General features: G+C 37.0%; 2 protein-coding genes and 1 long non-coding RNA gene across 4 annotated transcripts; 1 reads left to right on the top strand and 2 right to left on the bottom strand.

Annotated features, from left to right (window-relative positions):
* Window positions 1-2,956: 2,956 nt before the first annotated feature.
* Window positions 2,957-7,137, top strand: LOC126801807 (annexin-like protein RJ4). The gene is made up of 6 exons (XM_050529269.1): window positions 2,957-3,133; window positions 3,367-3,512; window positions 3,631-3,849; window positions 3,991-4,203; window positions 6,557-6,646; window positions 6,734-7,137. The coding sequence occupies exons 1-6, from the start codon at window positions 3,061-3,063 to the stop codon at window positions 6,935-6,937; spliced, it is 945 nt and encodes a 314-aa protein (XP_050385226.1). The 5' UTR covers window positions 2,957-3,060; the 3' UTR covers window positions 6,938-7,137.
* A 262-nt stretch (window positions 7,138-7,399) lies between these two features.
* Window positions 7,400-15,930, bottom strand: LOC126801821 (uncharacterized). 2 transcript variants are annotated; one of them, XR_007672882.1, is made up of 3 exons: window positions 15,579-15,930; window positions 8,874-9,519; window positions 7,400-8,609 (listed from the first exon to the last, which is right to left on the bottom strand). It is a non-coding gene; the product is annotated as an uncharacterized LOC126801821 (long non-coding RNA). The 2 variants fall into 2 exon arrangements; XR_007672881.1 differs by having other exon boundaries at window positions 7,400-9,519.
* Window positions 15,931-16,294: 364 nt separating this feature from the next.
* On the bottom strand, window positions 16,295-18,793 carry LOC126801808 (annexin D4). Its single transcript, XM_050529270.1, has 6 exons — window positions 18,657-18,793; window positions 18,295-18,467; window positions 17,845-18,063; window positions 17,062-17,286; window positions 16,857-16,928; window positions 16,295-16,660 (listed from the first exon to the last, which is right to left on the bottom strand). Exons 1-6 carry the CDS (start codon window positions 18,700-18,702, stop codon window positions 16,454-16,456), a joined length of 942 nt encoding a protein of 313 aa, XP_050385227.1. The 5' UTR covers window positions 18,703-18,793; the 3' UTR covers window positions 16,295-16,453.
* Window positions 18,794-19,020: the final 227 nt, after the last annotated feature.

The following is a 19,020-nucleotide window of genomic DNA, read 5'->3' as shown; positions in this document are numbered from 1 at the left end:
CTAGCCTTTGGCCGGGCGAAAGTTACGATACAGTTAGAGCTCTAGTATGTCTGCCGGAGTCCTGCATCTGAGGTAACAGGTGGTTATCTGCTCATGAGTACTCATATTTTTTGATATTGGGTAGCGGGTGGTTGCCCAATATCGGCGGTGTACTACGAGAGGGGTAACAGATGTGTACCAGCGTTCTTTAGTACTCGTATTATAAATGCATTTAGGTAACCAGAAGGGTTACTTAATTTCTCATGAGCGCTTCTTTTCATATTTCTTTGGGACAACCAGATGGGCCGTCCATTGACTCATGAGTGCATTTATATTTGTTTGATTTGTGGATTTTCGTATATATTGATATGCGAGTTATATTTTCATTTTACTCATACGAGCTGTAAAGCTTACCGGGTTTGTGTTTACAATCCCGGTGCACCAATTCGATGGTGTAGTGGATAACTCCGCAGGTGTGGATTAGCGGGAATTGACGGACCGCTCAGAGGACTTGAAGTTATTTATCTCCAGCTTGTGTGAGGATTTTGTGTGACTATCTTGTGAGGTTGTTGTGAGGATTATACAATTCCATTTGTTATATGTTGAATTATCTTTTGGTTTGTAATAATCGGTTTGACTGAGTTGTATTTTGAACTCAGAGATGATCCGCTGTGGCATTTTAAATGATTTCGATTTCATTAAAATTGTTTAGTGTTTAACGACTTTGAAATTTTGAGTTTTTAAGCTTGTAATTTTGGGGTCGTTACAAAATCGGTAATTATTATTTACTGAGTCAGTATATACGATTGAATAGTACATGGACGTACATAAATACGTAAATACTATGTACTCGTACAGAAATATGTAAATAGTATGTACTCGTACATAAATACGTAATTAATATGTATTTGTACATTAATATGTGAATAATAACTACGTGAACAATAATTTGTAAAAACCAGAAATTGATGAACAATAAAACATTATTACTGTTTCGGCATTTAAGGTTTTACGTAACGATTCTAAATTCACTTCTTATATATTCTAGGTGATCGATACTTCAAGTAAAGGATTCACATTCGGAATCATGAAAATTACGCTCAAGATAAGGTGAGTAAAAACTTACAGTGTCGAATCTACCCTTGCGGAGATTCATGATTTCGCTTAATAAAAAAGAATGAACTATGATATGTATAAGATATAGTGGATTGTGTATGTGTATAATTGGTAAAATAGGTACATATATATAGTTTGCTATATTATATACTGTCATAATTTCCGTTTGCGAATGAGTTCATTTTAGCGTTGATATTTATTTATTTGAGCATGTCGATTTGATTTATACAATATCATGTGATGATTATTGTACGTGGTTTTAACATTGAGTTTTGTTAAAACGTTTTCTGTCTTCGGACGTGTTTTTCTGTCTTCGGACGTATGTTATGTCTTTGGACGTGTGTTATGTCTTCGGACGTGTTTTTCTATCTTCGAACCAGTCTTCGGACGTGTTGGCATGTCGAAACCTAACATTGGCTGGGCGACAGTTACGATACAGTTAGAGCTCTAGTCTGTCTGCCGGTGTACTGCATGAGAGGTAACAGATGAGTTATCAGCTTATGAGTACCCATATTTTAGATATTGGGTAGCAGGTGGTTGCCCAATGTCGGCGGCGTACTATCATGAGGGGTAACAGAGGTGTACCAACGCTCATGAGTACCCGTATTATAAATGCATTTGGGGTAAACAAAAGGGTTGCCCAATTTCTCATGAGCACATATATTTTCACATTATTAGACAACCAGATGGGTCGTCTAATGACTCATGAGTGTATTTATGATTGATGTTTGTGGATTTTCGTATATATTTTTATGCGAGTTATATTGTTGTTTTACTCATATAAGCTGCAAACCTTACCGGGTTTGTGTTTACAATCCCGGTGCACCTATTCGATGGTGTAGGGGATAATTCCGCAGGTGTGGATTAGCGGAAATCGACGGACAACTCTAAAGACTTGAAGTTGTTTTATTCTATCTTGTGGTGAGGATTTGAAAGGATTTTTACATTTCCATTTGATATAATGTTGAATTATAAATTTGGTTTGTAATAATCAATTTGACTGAGTTGTACTTTGAACTCAGTAATGATCCGCTGTGACATTAAAATGATTTCGATTTTATTGAGATTGTTTTAGAGTTTTTCATGACTTTGAAATTTGAGTTTCATACTCGAAATTTTGGGATCGTGACATTAAGCTTCATAGCAGTCACATTGCTAAAATTAGCTGAGCACTGGAGACTTGGGAACTCATCTGGCAAAGAATAAGAGGGGATTGACAGTAACTATGGTTCAAGCCTCAACATGCTGCACATTTTTTAAATTAGTATGGTTCTGCAAACTAAGCTCCCAAAGTAATAAAAAAACAAGATTTTTAATAATTTACTAGGTCAAAACCCAAGAGAATTTGACAATATGCAGTAGAAACCAACAAGAAGATTACAAGAATTAGCCTATAATATTCTGAACCAGCAAGCAGAAACTAACAACCAGAAACTAATTATTTTTTAAAGACTTGAAAAAAAAGATCATGATGACTAAGAAAAAGAAGACTCGATCCTAACTGGCCAACTCGTTAACAATGATCACGATGCCAAAATAGACTTTAGAAAAAAATGACTAAAACCCAATAGGTTTCCTACTCAAGATTGAAATATCATATACCAAAAATTCAATAAAATAAAGAAGGACGTACACCTAACTCCGTAAAATATCTCTTTCGAAAAAAAAAACAGAAAATTCCATAAAATATCAGTGTGCGACTGTTTCAAGTTTCAACTGTGTGTGAATGACGTAAAAAATTAACAATATAATGAATATATATTCTTGCCTTCATAGTTCATATTAAGCCTGAGGTAAGCTGAAAACCTGAACGTGAGGTGGTTTCACCTACAAATACTGTATACAATACTGAGTATTTTACGACATTTGGTCCTATATAAAGACCCGCATATGTGACTGGTCTCTCACATTCTTGTTCTCAGAACAAAAGTAGGCTGTATACTAGAGCATCTGTAGTAATCTTCAATGGCATCCCTCATTATTCCAGATCAGTTCTCTGCTAACCAAGATGCCGAGGCTCTTCAAAAGGCGTGTCAAGTTATTGTAACTAGCAAAAGTCATAGTAGTTGAATTGACTGTAATTAATTTTTCCAGTGCTAGTACATGATCGAGGATACATTCAAAGTTTCTATCACAATACAATATTCTTGTGAACTTATCTGATGACATTATGTCAAAGGTGTTGTTTAGATTCCTTCTTTCATAATATTCATATATCTGCATGAATTTATGTTCATTTGGTGGGTTTAATTTTTGTTGGTTACTCAATAGGATGGGGGACTGATGAGAAGGCCATCATCTGCTTACTGGGTCATAGAAATGCAGCTCAAAGAAAAGAAATCAGGGTAGTGTATGAGCAACTCTATCAAGAAGATCTTATTAAGCGCCTTGAATCTGAGCTCTCTGGCGATTTTGAGGTATCATTACTAAACAACATTTTACTTCATATCATCAGATTATTGCAAAGGACACCATTCTTATGTCACAAGTTTATATTATATGATACTAAAGAACATGTTGGGATGACATATATAGAGAGCAGTGTATCGTTGGACATTGGATCCAGCTGATCGTGATGCTGTTTTGGCTAATCTGGCCATCAAGAAAGCCGAGTGCGACTACAATGTCATCATCGAAATCTCTTGCATTCGGTGCCCTGAAGAGCTTCTAGCTGTAAGAAGAGCTTACCAGCTTCGCTACAAGTGCTCCTTGGAAGAAGATCTAGCTCAACATACTACTGGTGATATCCGCAAGGTACATGCAGTTGGATTATTTGACATGTTATAGCTTTTTAATTACACCTTCAAACAAGAATGGGTTGCCAACTTTGAGTGCCTGTTAAATTAGACCAATAGAACTGCTATAGTTGCTTATGGCCTATAATGAATGTTGCAGCTTCTGGTTGCTTTGGTGACTGCTTACCGCTATGAGGGTAACGAGATCAATGTAAAGTTGGCAGATACAGAAGCAAATATTCTTCAGGATGCTATCAAAGATAAGTGTTTTAATCATGAAGAAATTAATAGAATCCTGAGTACAAGGAGCAAGACACAGCTCATGGCAATATTTAACAAATACAGAGATGACCATGGCACCTCTGTTAGCAAGGTAAGATAAGAACATCATGAATCTATGTAACGACCCTAAAGTTTCGAGCTTAAAAACTCAAAATCTTAAAATCGTTAAACACAAAATAATCTCAATGAAATCGAAATCATTTTAATGTCGCAGCGGATCACATCTGAGTTTAAAATATAACTCAGTCAAGCCGATTATTACAAACTCAAATGATAAGTCAACATATAACAAATGGAATTGTATAATCCTCACAACAACCTCACAAATAAAATCACACCAAATCTCACACACAATCCACGCTGGAACTTCACCACGACTGGATGCGATCGACTTCGAGTCTTCGGAGTCGTCACTCAATTACCACTACTAGTATCCCCTACACCATTGAAATTGGTGCACCGGGATTGCAACACAAACCCGGTAAGCTTTACAGCTCGTATGAGTAAAATATTAAAATAACTCTCGTCTCATAAAAGACACAACTCCACATCAACACAGTATAATGAAAATCATGAGAAAACGAGCAACCCATCTGGTTACTCTAATACTTTCACAAAATGGTAACTAATGAGCGCTGGTACACATCTGTTACCCCTCACTTAGTATACCGCTGATGTTGGGTAACCACCCGCCACCCAACATCCACAACAAGTTGAGTACCCATGAGCAGATAACCACCCGTTACCTTCATGCAGTACTATGGCAGACAGACTAGAGCTCTAACTGTATCGTAACTTTCGCCCGGCCAAAGGTTAGGTTCCGACTTGCCTCACATGTACAATAATCTCACATCATATTGTACCACACATCACGTCCGAAGACAAATCACAATATTTCACATTTTCCGTGATAAAATCACATGTACAATAATCTCACATCATATTGTACCACACATCACGTCCGAAGACAAATCACAATATTTCACATTTTCCGTGATAAAATCATGTACAATAATCACTCATCATATTGTACGTTTTAAAACTTTCACAATATATCCATAATAAAAATCATAACAGTATATTATATAGCAAACTATATATATTCGTATTTATTTACCATTTATACAATATATACATAGTCCACTATATCATATACATGTCATATTTCATAAACACCTGAAAAATTACGTACGATAATCTCACATCATATCGTACCATTAAAATCACACATGCACAATTTTTCTGTCACCGAAATGACTGTTTTTAATGAATTAATAACAGTATGTAATTTAATGAACTATATATATATATGTATTTATTACCATTATACTGTATATACGTAGTCCACTAAATTATATACATGATGTAATTTCATTTAATAAACACACTTGCAAAAATGTTGAATCACCACGAGGGTAGATTCGTAATTCAGTGAGATTTTACTCACCTTATTGACTTGAGCGTGAATCCACAATTCCCGATGCTAATTCCTTTCCTCGATTATAGATCACCTTGAAAAGATAAGAAAGGAATTTATGATCGTTTCGTTAAACCTTTAAATGCCAAAACAGTAATAAACGGTTACTGTTCAGCAATTTTGGTTTATACGAAGTTACTGTTCACTGTTCACTATTCACGGTTACTGTACAATACTCAAATAATACGTATTTCTGTACGTATAAGTACTATATACGTATTTCTGTACGTATAAATACTATATACATATTTCTGTACGTATAAATAATATATACGTATTTCTGTACGTATAAATATTATATACGTATTTCTGTACGTATAAATATTATTATGTATTTCTGTACGTATAAATATTAATACGTATTTCTGTACGTATAAATATTAATACGTATTTCTGTACGTATACGTACGATTTAAATGTAAATACAATCTCAGTAAATAAAATTTACTATTTACCTTTTACAAATTACTTTTTTTACATTTACTGAAAGTAATTTATATTTACATTTACCGAAGGTAAAATTTAATTACATTTACCGTAGTAAATAAAAATTACATTTACATTTACCGTACACAGTAAATTACCAAAATACCCTTCTGTCAAATCTGTTCCCACCGCCGCACGTGGCGGCGCGTGTGCCACACGCGCCACCTCCGGCGGGCCGCGCGTGGGGCCCACGCGCCGAGGCTAACCACGGCGCGTTTTTCTTAATAAATGTTCCGAAAGCGTTTCCGTTTTTCGTTTCAAAGCATCGTAAACAATAAGTTTCATTTTATTTGAAATTCCAAAACTTAATAGAATTCAAATCAATTCACATATTGTTTTAAAAATCTAGGGTTATTACAATCTAAGTGTTCAGAAAACTCGATTCTGAATCCACATTTTCTATGTCTCCCAAAAGTAAATTGATCAGTAACTAACAGTAGCTGAAGTATTTTTTGTGCATTTATGTTTACTTTTCTCTTAGAGTTTCTTGGAGGATGGGGCTAATGATTTCCATAAGGCATTGCATACTGCCGTTCGATGCCTCAATGACCACAAGAAGTACTTTGAGAAGGTAACCGAAATTTCATGTGTAATTCTTTCTTTTCTAGAAATAAATCCCTCTCAAACTAATATATAACCTTTGGTATTCTGTGTAAAGTTACTTCGCAAAGCAATCATAGGGATAGGGACCGACGAGGATGCTCTCACTCGTGTGATCATTACAAGGGCAGAGAAGGACTTGAAGGACATCATGGAAGTTTATTACAAGAAGAACAGTGTTCCTCTGGAACAGGCTGTGGCCCAAGACACTTCAGGGGACTACAAGACCTTTCTCCTTGCTCTGTTGGGAAAGGAGGACTGAGATCCTTTGAACAAATTTAAATCAAGCTCCTGAGCTATGTTTGAAGCTGCTATATCCATTTGCGTTTTATGTGTGTATATTCTATACTCGATCGATCAATATGCTTTGGTGCTCTGCGACCATCTGTATTAATGTTCCTGGAGAGGAAGTGTTTATATGAAATGTGTGTTAAAAATGGAATTCAGAGTGCAATTTACCAAGCTTCATTGTTGTAATTTCATGAAAAACTCATATCGAAAATGGTTCATAACATTCAATATATAAGGGGCAGAAATCAACAAAAACATGATAGGTGACACAGTGGCTTGATGCTCCTTTGAAGCATATTCAGATTTCAGAATATGCAAACAAAAACACGACATGAGAATCTGTAAGAACCTTTATAACTATGACAAAGGTAAAAGAAAATGAAAATGAATTGAAGGATAGCGAATTAAACAAGGCACATGCACAATTGCTAACTGCAAAGTGCAAACTAAGAATTATCTGTGAATGTTCAACAGAATCACAAAATTTCAGATCAAAAAGTGAATCATAAAATTGCTAACTTGCCTATAGTGTTCAAATGAACAATTGTGCTCACTTACAAAAGAAAATAACTTGCCTACAGAATCATCCTTCTAACCTATCTTTGATAACTAGGATTGAAGTTCATAGTCACTTAAGAAAATTTGTATCGAAGCACCGCCATATGGCAACTATCAGGAAGGACTATTCTGTCTGTAGTCCCTTGTTGTTGCTATCCATAATTTTTTTTTTTTTATCTGTACTGCTTCAAGGGTCCAAGATAGCGGTAATAGCTTAATAGCAGCCACCCTATCCTTAGCATCAGCTCAGCTCTTGATACTTGGGAACTCATCTGCCAAAAGAATAAAAGGGCTGAGTGGATTCATATCCTCTATTCAAAGAATTTGTTTGACATGAATGTTATTCACTAAATAAGAAATCATTTTTCATAATTAGCTCAAGATCACCAAAGTCTGAAGACCTAAGAGAATGAACCATTGAAATACTTCATAAGCCACACCATCTCTAGCATAAACTTCCCATTGACATAGTTGGAACCATCTAAGGAAATTGGAATCCACTTGTAAATATTAGAGATAAGATAATTGCCCAAAAGTGAAAACGATATTCATAATTATAGGCACCATTAGACCATTGATAAACTACAAATAGTATTGGATGAAGAAAATCAAGCTCTGCAAACTTACTAGCAGATGCAGCACTAGAAGTAAAAGGTGTCATTTCTGAGTCACAATCTTCTGATTTTTTAACGAAAACTTGTAAATAAATAAACTGAACACAATCGAACAAAGAAATTGACTGATCTTATGTGAGAATGCACAAGGCAGACTGATATCTCAAGGTTCTTTCAACACAACAGGGGTTTACAATTCTAATATATAAGTATTTGTGATATGAATCTTTTAGTGAATGTGTAAGAAGTATATTCAAATGATCACATCACAAAACCAAGGTTTCAAAGCCACAATCATAATTCACTAACATTGATTAAAATTCCAAAATTTCAAATCTACAAATATGAAGAACTTATCTGATTGAAGCTGAAATCAAACTCTGAAATGAAGAAGAAGGTAGAAAGATGCATAGGCTTCATGAACTCAAGCAGCTAGGCTCCGATCCGAACGTCACCAAAGAACCTGGCTCTCTGATGCCATGATAGTTTACCAGGAAAAAAGGGAAAAATGAGGAGGAAAAATAGAAGCTATATTAGAAAAACAAGAAAGGAAGAACACAAGTGCGAGTCAAATTACTTTTTTCTTTTACAGGAGAAAAAAAGGAAGAACATGAGTTTAATTCGACTTATAAGCACCAAACCAGGATAACATCATGCTTGTAATAGATAATATCAAATGCCCAATGAACCATGGTTGAATATGACTTTAACCAAACTTGATTGTACTGAACTTACCAAAACCAATTACTGGGATTACGGACTTTGCAGCGAAGGCATAGACGGGTTATCTAAATAGGCAACTGTTGGCAGCATATACACAACAAAAACACAAGATTCAAGTGAAAATGAGATTCACTTCGATCAGACACCAGTCCAACATTTTTTATATACCAAGGAAGAGTGAGACAGAAACAGTAAAGTCCGTAATCCCAGCGTCGATGATGACGAGTTGAGTTTCATTTTTTGTTGTCGTACAGCGAGGGCAGATCTCTTCTTCTTGTGGCCCCAGGGAACCCGAATTCCGGGGCGGTAGTTCAATTCAGATATGATCTCAGGAAGTATTCGCGAGGTGAGAAGTGGGTTCCATTGTTGTGCTCTGAAATTCTTGTTAGGGCAAAACCAGAGAGAGGAGATTAGAGAAGGGAGGAAGACAAAGGGATGAGAGAGAGTCGATAGTGAATACGACGAGTGACTAGATATACGTATATATACGCAACCGACGCATAGCTTAAGCAGTAGAGATCAACTAAGATGGTTCCTATTATGAAAAGAAGTTTATGTATGAAGTAATAAAATTCCTAACTAAATATTCAATCCATGATCTATATAAATGCAAATGAGAATGGATGGACTCTTCTGCAGCATGAATACTATGCAGTACCTGCTAACATATCCATAACTGAATCTCACAGAATATTGAAAGAGAAGGAAGAAGAGAACTTGAAGCAATTTTCTGATATTCACTATTGACGAAAATGAGCAAAGCGTACAAACCAAAGAAGCAGAGAGAGTATTTGTACTTAGAGGAATTCTCTCAGATTTATTACACCAGAAAGAGATAAAAACAAGGACACCACTCAATAGTGAACAGCTGGCAACATACTAACTAATCAAAACTTATTAGAATAATTGAAAACAATTATGGCTGATTAGTTAACACCTCCCCTCAATCGCAGCAGGGGTAGCCAAGCTGAGATTGATGCAGTGAGCAGAGAAGACAGGGCTGTGCAATCCTTTGGTGAAGATATCTGCTGTTTGATATTCAGTTGGAACATACTGGAGGACAAGATCATGCTTCTGAACCCTTTCCCTCACAAAATGGAAATCATTATCAAGATGTTTGATCTTGGAGTGGAAGATAGGATTAGAACATAATGCAAGGGCAGAGAGATTGTCACATTTCAAAAGAGGAGGAGCAGGAACTTTAATACGCAAATCACACAAGACATGTCTAATCCATGAAATTTCTGCAGCAGTGTTGGCTAAAGCCCTATACTCAGCTTCTGTAGAGCTCCTGGACACTGAACCTTGTTTCTTAGATTGCCAAGACACTGGACAAGAGCCAAGATACACAACAAAGCCTGTTGTTGACCTCCTGTGATTAACCTCACCAGCCCAATCTGCATCACAAAATGCATTAATGTAGTGCACATTGTTTCCAAACTTGTAGTACAATCCTTTAGATAAAGTACCCTGTAGATATCTCAGAATTCTTTTAACAGAAGCATAATGAATATCTGTAGGAGCTGACATGAATTGGCAAACTGTGTTGACAACATATGCAATATCTGGTCTTGTAAAAGTTAAATACTGCAAGGCACCAACTATACTTCTGTAATGTGAGGGATCAACAAGTGGAGTACCTTCACTCTTAAGTAATTGAACATGAGGAATACAAGGAGATTTGCATACTTTACAGCTCTCAAGTCCAGCCCTAGCAATTAATTCTTTTACATATTTTTCTTGTGACAGAAAAATACCTTTTTCCTTATACTGAACATTGATTCCCAAGAAATAAGAAAGTGAACCAAGATCTTTCATATCAAAAACAGTGCTTAATTCTAAAATAACTTCTTCAACTGCAACATTGTCAGACCCTGTGATTATAATGTCATCTACATATAGTAGAAGAGCAACAATACCTCTATCTGTCTTCTTAACGAATAAACTTGGATCTGAGTGAGAGAACACAAACCCCAAGGCAGGAAGAAAACAAGTAAATTTCTCATTCCAAGCCCTTGGAGCTTGCTTCAAACCATAGAGAGACTTCTTGAGTAAGCAAACATAATCTGGACAAAATGAGTCAACAAAACCCTGAGGTTGAGCCATATAAACTTCTTCCTTTAAATCACCATGCAAAAAAGCATTCTTGACATCAAGTTGTCTGAGCTGCCAACCATTCATTGCGGCAAGAGCCAAAATAATCCTGACTGTACTGTGTCTAACAACTGGACTAAATGTTTCATCATAATCTAGCCCTTTCTCCTGACTGTATCCTTGTGCTACAAGTCTAGCTTTATATCTGGAAATTGAACCATCTAGATTCTTCTTGATCTTGAAAATCCATTTACTACCTACAATGTTCTTGTTGAGAGGTAAAGGAACAAGCTTCCAGGTGCCTTGCTTCTGAAGAGCATCAATTTCTTCTTTCATTGCACTGTCCCATTCAGGCTTACCTGCAGCTTGTCTAAAATATTTTGGCTCTACTGGATCATGAACATCTACATGAGCAGAAAAACCACTGAAAAATGCAAGTTCATCATAAATCTTTTGATGAGCAATACAAGAATACGCACAGTAATCTTCAAACAATTTTGGCTTCACAATTCCATTTTTAGCTCGAGTCAACATAGAATGATTATTATATGCTTGAGCTTCATCTTGAACAAACATCAACTCTTGAGGCAGAGGGAGACTATCATCATTATTCATACCATAATTCAGTACTTCATGATTAAAAGTATTCAAAATACCAGCAATGTCATTATGCATATCACCATGACCATTATTCCCATGCTGACCAACATCACCTGCCACATCACTTTTAGCATTTTCAGTACAGTTAACACCCACTTGCACTTGCTCATGTTCTGCATCAAAAACAACAGTACCATCACCAGTAGCACCAATATTAAGATCACCTTCTGTACTTGTAACAGTAGTAGTATCACCCACTTCAACAATATCTGAATTAATAATAGCTTGGACTTCAGTAGTACCATGTTCTCCATTTTTATCACTACATGCACCATCATCAGTCACAACATCACCATCATACCTAATACCAACTCCCCTATCATCATTATGAATATCACCACTGTCATTACCTCCCCTATCAGCCAAAACAGTATCAACACTAGCAGGCTGAACGAAAGTAGAGATGGAGGGAGAGAAACGTCTAACTCTAAGAGTTTGGGATGGCTGTGAGGGAAGATGATGAAAATGAAACACACTTTCATCATGCACAACATGTCTGCACATCCACAACTTATTTTGGGATATATTATAGCAGAAAACTCCCTTGTATCCAAGAGCAAAGCCAAGAAATACACATTGAACAGATTTAGGATCAAGTTTATCCTCAGCATAAGGCCTAATGTAGGGATAGCAAGCAGTACCAAACACTTTAAGAAACTGAATATCAGGAACTGAACCAAAGAAGGCATAGTAGGGAGACTGCATAGCTAGAACTTTGCTTGGCATTCTATTAATAAAAAAAACAGCATGAGCAACAGCATGAAACCAAAATGGTTTAGACAATTTAGCTGCAATCAACAATGTAACACATGTTTCAACTAAATGTCTGTTTTTCCTCTCAGCAACACCATTTTGCTGAGGAGTGTGGGGGCAAGTAATCTGATGTAAAATACCATTATTGTTCAAAAAGTTGACAAAACCAGTTCCTCTATACTCACCACCACCATCTGTTTGCAAACACTGAATAGAAAGATGAAATTGAGTTTGCACAAAATTGCAAAACTTCACAAATGTTGGAAAAACATCTGATTTATTAACAAGTGGGTAAAGCCATATAAATCTTGTACAGTCATCAATGAAAGTGACATAGTACTTGTAACCTTCAATGCTCACACAGGGAGCAGGACCCCAGACATCTGAATGGACTTTCTGAAATGGAGAACCACACTTGGACTCAGAACTAGAAAAGGGTAATCTATGCATCTTGCCAGAAAGACAAGCAATACACATAGAACTAGAAGAGTCTACATCACACTCTATATTGACAAAGAAAGCATCCTAGACACAACTTCAGCAGATGGATGCCCCAATCTTTGATGCCAAATGGAAGACTTCACTCTAGCACCAATGAGAGCAATATGGGTTGAAGTAGCATCACTCCTTATTTTTGGGGAATTAAACAGGAACAGACCATCAACATTACTCTTTCCTTGGTACAGCACTGCCTTTGACATTTTGTCCTGCACACATATGTCATGTCATCCATGACAACAAAGCACTTATTATCTTTACATAACTTATGAAAAGATAACAAGTTCACTGCAAGACTAGGAACATGGAGCACATTATTGAGTTTAAAAGTATGATTGGCAGGAGTAAGAGAAGCAGTGCCAATATTTTTAATACTTAAACCCTCTCCATTACCAATGGTTATGGAGTTAGCAGAGTCATATGGCTGAGCAATAGCAAGGTTCCTTATATCTGAAGTCATGTGGTGTGTTGCTCCTGTGTCACCAATCCACACATCATTGCTATGAGAACTAGAAGCACCTTGTGCAGACATTGCAGTCAAAGTAGCAGGTGGCTGAGCTCCCTGATAAGCATAGTTGTTCCTGTGTTGGCAATCTAATGCAGCATGACCTCTGACCCCACAAATCTGACACACAAGAGAAGAGCTTGCACTAGTATTGGAATTGCAATTGAGAGCAGTGTGACCTTTCTTAGAGCAAAGTTGACACTCAGGAGCAACAACAATATTGGACCTATTTTCAGAAAGAGGTTGTCTGTAATTTGGAGAGTCTGGGTTGTTGTAACAAACACTAGCAATGTGTCCCTTTCTGTTACAAAAGCTGCATACAGAGTTGCTATAACACTCATGAGCAATGTGTCCTCTTTTACCACACTCCTGACACTCCTTTGGAGTTGACTGTTGCTTGTTCCCATTCCAATTAGTAGACTGCTTAGTGTTATTATTAGTCCAGTTGCCTTTATCCTTGTCATTTCCATATGCACTAGAGTTGCCCCTATAGTTGACATTTCCACTCCTTGCAACCATAGCAGACATATAGTTATGTGCAGAAAGTAACATGTCACTATCTCTTTCAACAGCTAGCAATTGAGCCCTCAAATCCTTTAGACTAATAGAATTATCTCTTGCCCTGATCACAGTTTTAATCATAGCAAATTCATCAGGTAGACCATTCAAAATCACTACAACAATGTCCTCATCTAACATAGTCACTCCCACAGCACTCAATTGATCTCTAGCATGCTTGACACGTTGCAGGAACTTATCAATTGTATCAGCACCTTTCTTCATTGTTTGCAGATCAGTCTTCAACTGCATAATACATGCCCTTGACACAGAAGAGAATCTCTCTTGCAAAGCTGTCCATGCCTCTCTTGAGGACTTGCAACCAACAATGATGTCCATAGTATCATCATCCAAAGTGGCCATTAGAAGGCTAATCAATGCCTTATCAACAAGCTTCCACTGCCTATAGGCTTGAGTAACCTCATTTGTCACAACACCTTGGTCAGAAAGAACATACCTAGAAGGACAAGGATATGTGCCATCAAAGTAGGAGAAGAGATCATTCCCTTCAAGCACTGACTGAAACTGAAAGCTCCACTTAATGAAATTTGTCTCATTGAGTTTCACAGTAATCATACTCAACAAGGCAGAGATATCAGATTGAGAAATTGGAGCAACATTCCCCTCAGAATGACTAGAGGATGATGAGTTAGACTGATTTGGAGACATGATTCACTGATCAAGCAAGCACTGTATGTAGAAATTCTCAAGTGAAAACCAATTCATTAAGCAAATTTCAACTACTACTTCACACTCCACTGAGTCACACTACTTCAATAATAGTTTACTGCACTCAGATTTGGCACCACAACACTACTGAAATGCATTGAGTCAACACTTTACTGCACTAGATATCACTGCACTGCACTAATAGATCACTGCACCAAGATAACACTGCACTAAAGCAAAAAATCCACACAGCTGCATCACACTATTTTTCAATACTTCACTACACTAGTTTTCACTATATTGTACACTATTAAGCACTGAAGCATAGCACACCTCCACACAACGATGAAACAACTCTAGAATAATGAAGACTCAATAATACTTCAAGCTATCAACAATATAGCACAGTAGATCTCATGAAACCAAAGCTTCGAAGAACAAGATCAACACTATTGAAGCAAAAATTAAGCTCAAATAGAGATTTAATACTTTCAATATGAATTTTCCAGATCTGAAACCATCACTATACTCAGAATCAAAAACTGATCTTCGATGAAGCTTAGATCATCAGAAACACACAAATCGAAACCCTAGATTCTCAGATTCAACATTCAAAAGCTAAACAAGTAGAGCGGAAGCAGTAAAGCATAAGAACCGGTCATTTCAAGCCATAGAAGCTAAGAGCCATGGCTCTGGTACCATGCTAACATATCCATAACTGAATCTCACAGAATATTGAAAGAGAAGGAAGAAGAGAACCTGAAGCAATTTTCTGATATTCACTATTGACGAAAATGAGCAAAGCGTACAAACCAAAGAAGCAGAGAGTATTTGTACTTAGAGGAATTCTCTCAGACTTATTACACCAGAAAGAGATAAAAACAAGGACACCACTCAATAGTGAACAGCTGGCAACATACTAACTAATCAAAACTTATTAGAATAATTGAAAACAATTATGGCTGATTAGTTAACAGTACCCAAGTGATGTCGATCACATTATGCAGGTAAAAAACAAGGGAGTAATCCTGCTCAGGAAGATGATTCAAAACAAGGGAGAGATCACACTATGCCCCGATCGATTTCTTGTTTCACAACTCGGCCACAGAATCCTCAAATATTTACATATTAGAGATCAGTGCTTCTCCCCGAGTGACGCCGATTTGCCATCTCTCAGAGAAGCCACCAAAAGCTTGAAGATCCAAACAAAGAGAGAGGAGAAGAAGCATAGAGAGTGTGGAGATCGGACCTTGGAGTGCGACTCAGTGAGAGAGAATGGCTCTAACGTCGTTGTCGTCCATTGAGGCAGAGATGGAGGCGGATCTCATTGGTGTTGTTGAGGAGGCCGAGAGGATCAGCGGAGGAGGAGGAGGAGGAGAGAGAGAGAGAGAGAAGTTGAAAAGAAAATAGCAGGGTATTAATGTAATTGTCTTGACAATCATTGAAACAGAAACATGAAATTGAAATGGGCACAGATTGGCCTGTTTTTGTTCATTTGGTCAAAAGCCCTAGACTTTAAACCTTCCAAAATGAAAGGAAGAGTACCATATATAACTCCCACTGAAACAAATCACTATAGGAGGAATTGGTCGGAAATGGTAAAATCACTCACTTATGTATTGAATTATTGAAGTTTGTCTTGATGCTAAAACAAGTAATAATGATACAAAACAAGAATCATCTGATGTAGCTCGGGGTGTAGGTTCAATGTCCCCCTGCAAAGTTTTGATATTATTATAATGAATGGAACCAACTGGTTTGAGTTCCATCCCAGTTCAAAAAACAAACAAACAAAAACCAAGAACGCTAGCAGGCATAAATGACCATTTCAAATAATCCCAACAAATCCCAAATTCTAAGTCCTTGCAACCAAGGTAAGCAAGAAATCCTTATAGTTCCCATTAGCTGTGTCTCCGATTTTGCTGGATAGAGAAACTCCATATTGGTTATGGTATTGCTCTTTGATCAGGTTCATATCTGTGTCAGCTCGGGTCACAATTACTCTAGTCAAACCCTTCTTGGTGTTCTTATCCACATCATTCCTCAATGACACTTCCAACACCTGAGGAAACGGGTTGAAGATATTCATCCATAGTGGCCAGATATTATGCATGCGAAGTCGAAAATGTATCTCAGCTAGAAAATCGGGGATGATTTTGCTAATAAATGGCTGACAACATGTGACATGTAATGAAAATATTCCAGGAGAGGATTATATGCTATGCTACGTAGATTCATCTAAGTTTTGCCTTACTTACATTGCTGAAATATGTCTGGGGAGTACACAGGCATAGCATTGTCTCTTTCAACCTCAAATTAGCATCAACATCCTAAACGTACAAAGCACTCATTAGAATTCAAAGCCCATAGGCTCAAGATTCTCACTTTAAAATGCAAGCAGCTGTAAAAACTAGAAGTCCAGTTTGAAATGTTTTGCCACTCATCTTGTGTTCTCGTACATACCTCATCAATGTTGTGGCCAAAAATCTCCTTGTAGTGTTTATATACTTCTTGGAGATGAGCCCTGCTCCTTGTTGATAGTATCCGAATCACCTCATCATCTTCAATGGGGTTTGAGCTGTCTGCATTCTTAATGGCATGCGAAAGTGTTTGGGCCTCAGATTTTGCAGTGTCTTTGTTAACCTTTGGTCCTTCATACCTATAGGCACTCACAAGGGCAACCAAGAGCTGTAAAACAAAGAAAAAAAGGCACAAGGAAAAGGAAAACACTGGTCAAAATTCTTCATATTTACATGTCACATATCATATGAAGCAGAGTTTGGAAAGGGAAGCGCCACAAGGCTTTCATTTTACATTCCCACGGATATCTGCTCAAGGAGTTCAAATAATGCAATTCCAATACTATCCAGTTGGAAAATGTTTTTTTTCTAACATGAAAATTGCTATTCTCACAATCAGTTTGTCATTTTTCACTTCAAAAATCCAATTTTACTATTTTAAATGCAACATAATTATGAAAGGGGGAGTAGAAATAGCATGCTATTTCTGTAATAGGTGTGGAAACTACGGAGGTAGAGGGTAACATATGCTTATGAGTCTACTAGTACTTATTACATCATCTAAGTCTTTACATATATATGGTAGAAGCAAAAGTGTTAGTAATGAGTTTTTGAAATCTTGTCTCTATGAAAGATGAAGTTGATTCCTAAATATTTTATAATCTACCACAGCGAATCAGAACTGCAAAATGGGTCCTAATCAAGTATGTTTCCAATAGTTCATTACCTTGCTTTCAGGGCCATCAATGTGGTAGGAAACATCCTCCTCAATGGAGTGATCAAAGAGGGAATGGTATGCCTTTCTAGCTCCTAATAGCTCTTCTGAGGATCTAGTGCATGCAATCTCTACAATGACACCATGGACCTCAGGGCCTTTCTTCAAGGCCTCCTTCACCAGGCGAGCATCTCTTTCCCATGGATGCATTGCCCACAACACCACAGCATTCTAACAAAAATCATATGTAATGGAATTAATCATCACCTTGTTTATCAAACTCCACATAGTAATTTGAAGACAGATGGTCATTTGATTTGACAATGTCGCATCGATCCCAGATTATAAGGGTGTCAGTTGAACATCAATATGAGCAAGCATTCAAAAATCAAAGTAAAAATGAGTCTTGAAGAGTAGGATAAATGGATGAATATGAAACATATATGGGATGATAAAAGGCACCTTAAAGCGCATGAATTCATGCTTGAGAAGCCTGACACGGTCATCATTCCACCTCTCAAAGAGGCGTTCGTCCTCTTTGAACAAATGGGGAGTTCCTTTCCTGAAACATTTCCTCTCCTCAAGTTGCGAGTTTCCCAGTATTGATATCAATGACTTCTCATCAACTCCAAGCCCTGCATCAATTCATCAACACCAATTAACTCAACTATATTATGACCGAAATCCAAATCAGATAAGCAAGTGTTTCAGAAATTTTTTCACTGCCCCAAGAAAAGAAATTGATCAAACTGGCCGGGCAGTAGCTAAAAAAGGAATGTAATTGAAGAACATGTCACAAAGATTGAAGATATGAAATGGGGAACCTGAGAAAGCATTGGTGAGAGTCTTAAAATCATCGGTGAGAGCCATTGTACGATTTGTTTCTTGATTTCCTGTGTGTCAACGTGTAGATTGTAGAGAGATCTTCTCCCCCATGCTGATTATATATTGCTAGTCCAAAGTTTAACCAGTAACTTATCTGGAGAACGGCAAAGATTTCATTACAATATTTATGGATTTTGACTTGTGTTAATTAATTTATTCAATTTCATCGTTTCTTGCAAACCAGTCCACACATTATTGCAATTTGCAGTGATTCTTTTGCAAATTCTAACGTTCGCCACCCCAAATTTTGTTTTTCTTAGTGACTACTGACTACCATGCATTATATTATTTGAGGTTCTATTT

This window comes from Argentina anserina, chromosome 7 (genome assembly GCF_933775445.1).
Source record: "Argentina anserina chromosome 7, drPotAnse1.1, whole genome shotgun sequence".
Classification (NCBI taxonomy): domain Eukaryota; kingdom Viridiplantae; phylum Streptophyta; class Magnoliopsida; order Rosales; family Rosaceae; genus Argentina; species Argentina anserina.
Note: the sequence above shows the minus strand (reverse complement) of the source record. Positions and strands in the feature narration are given on the sequence as shown.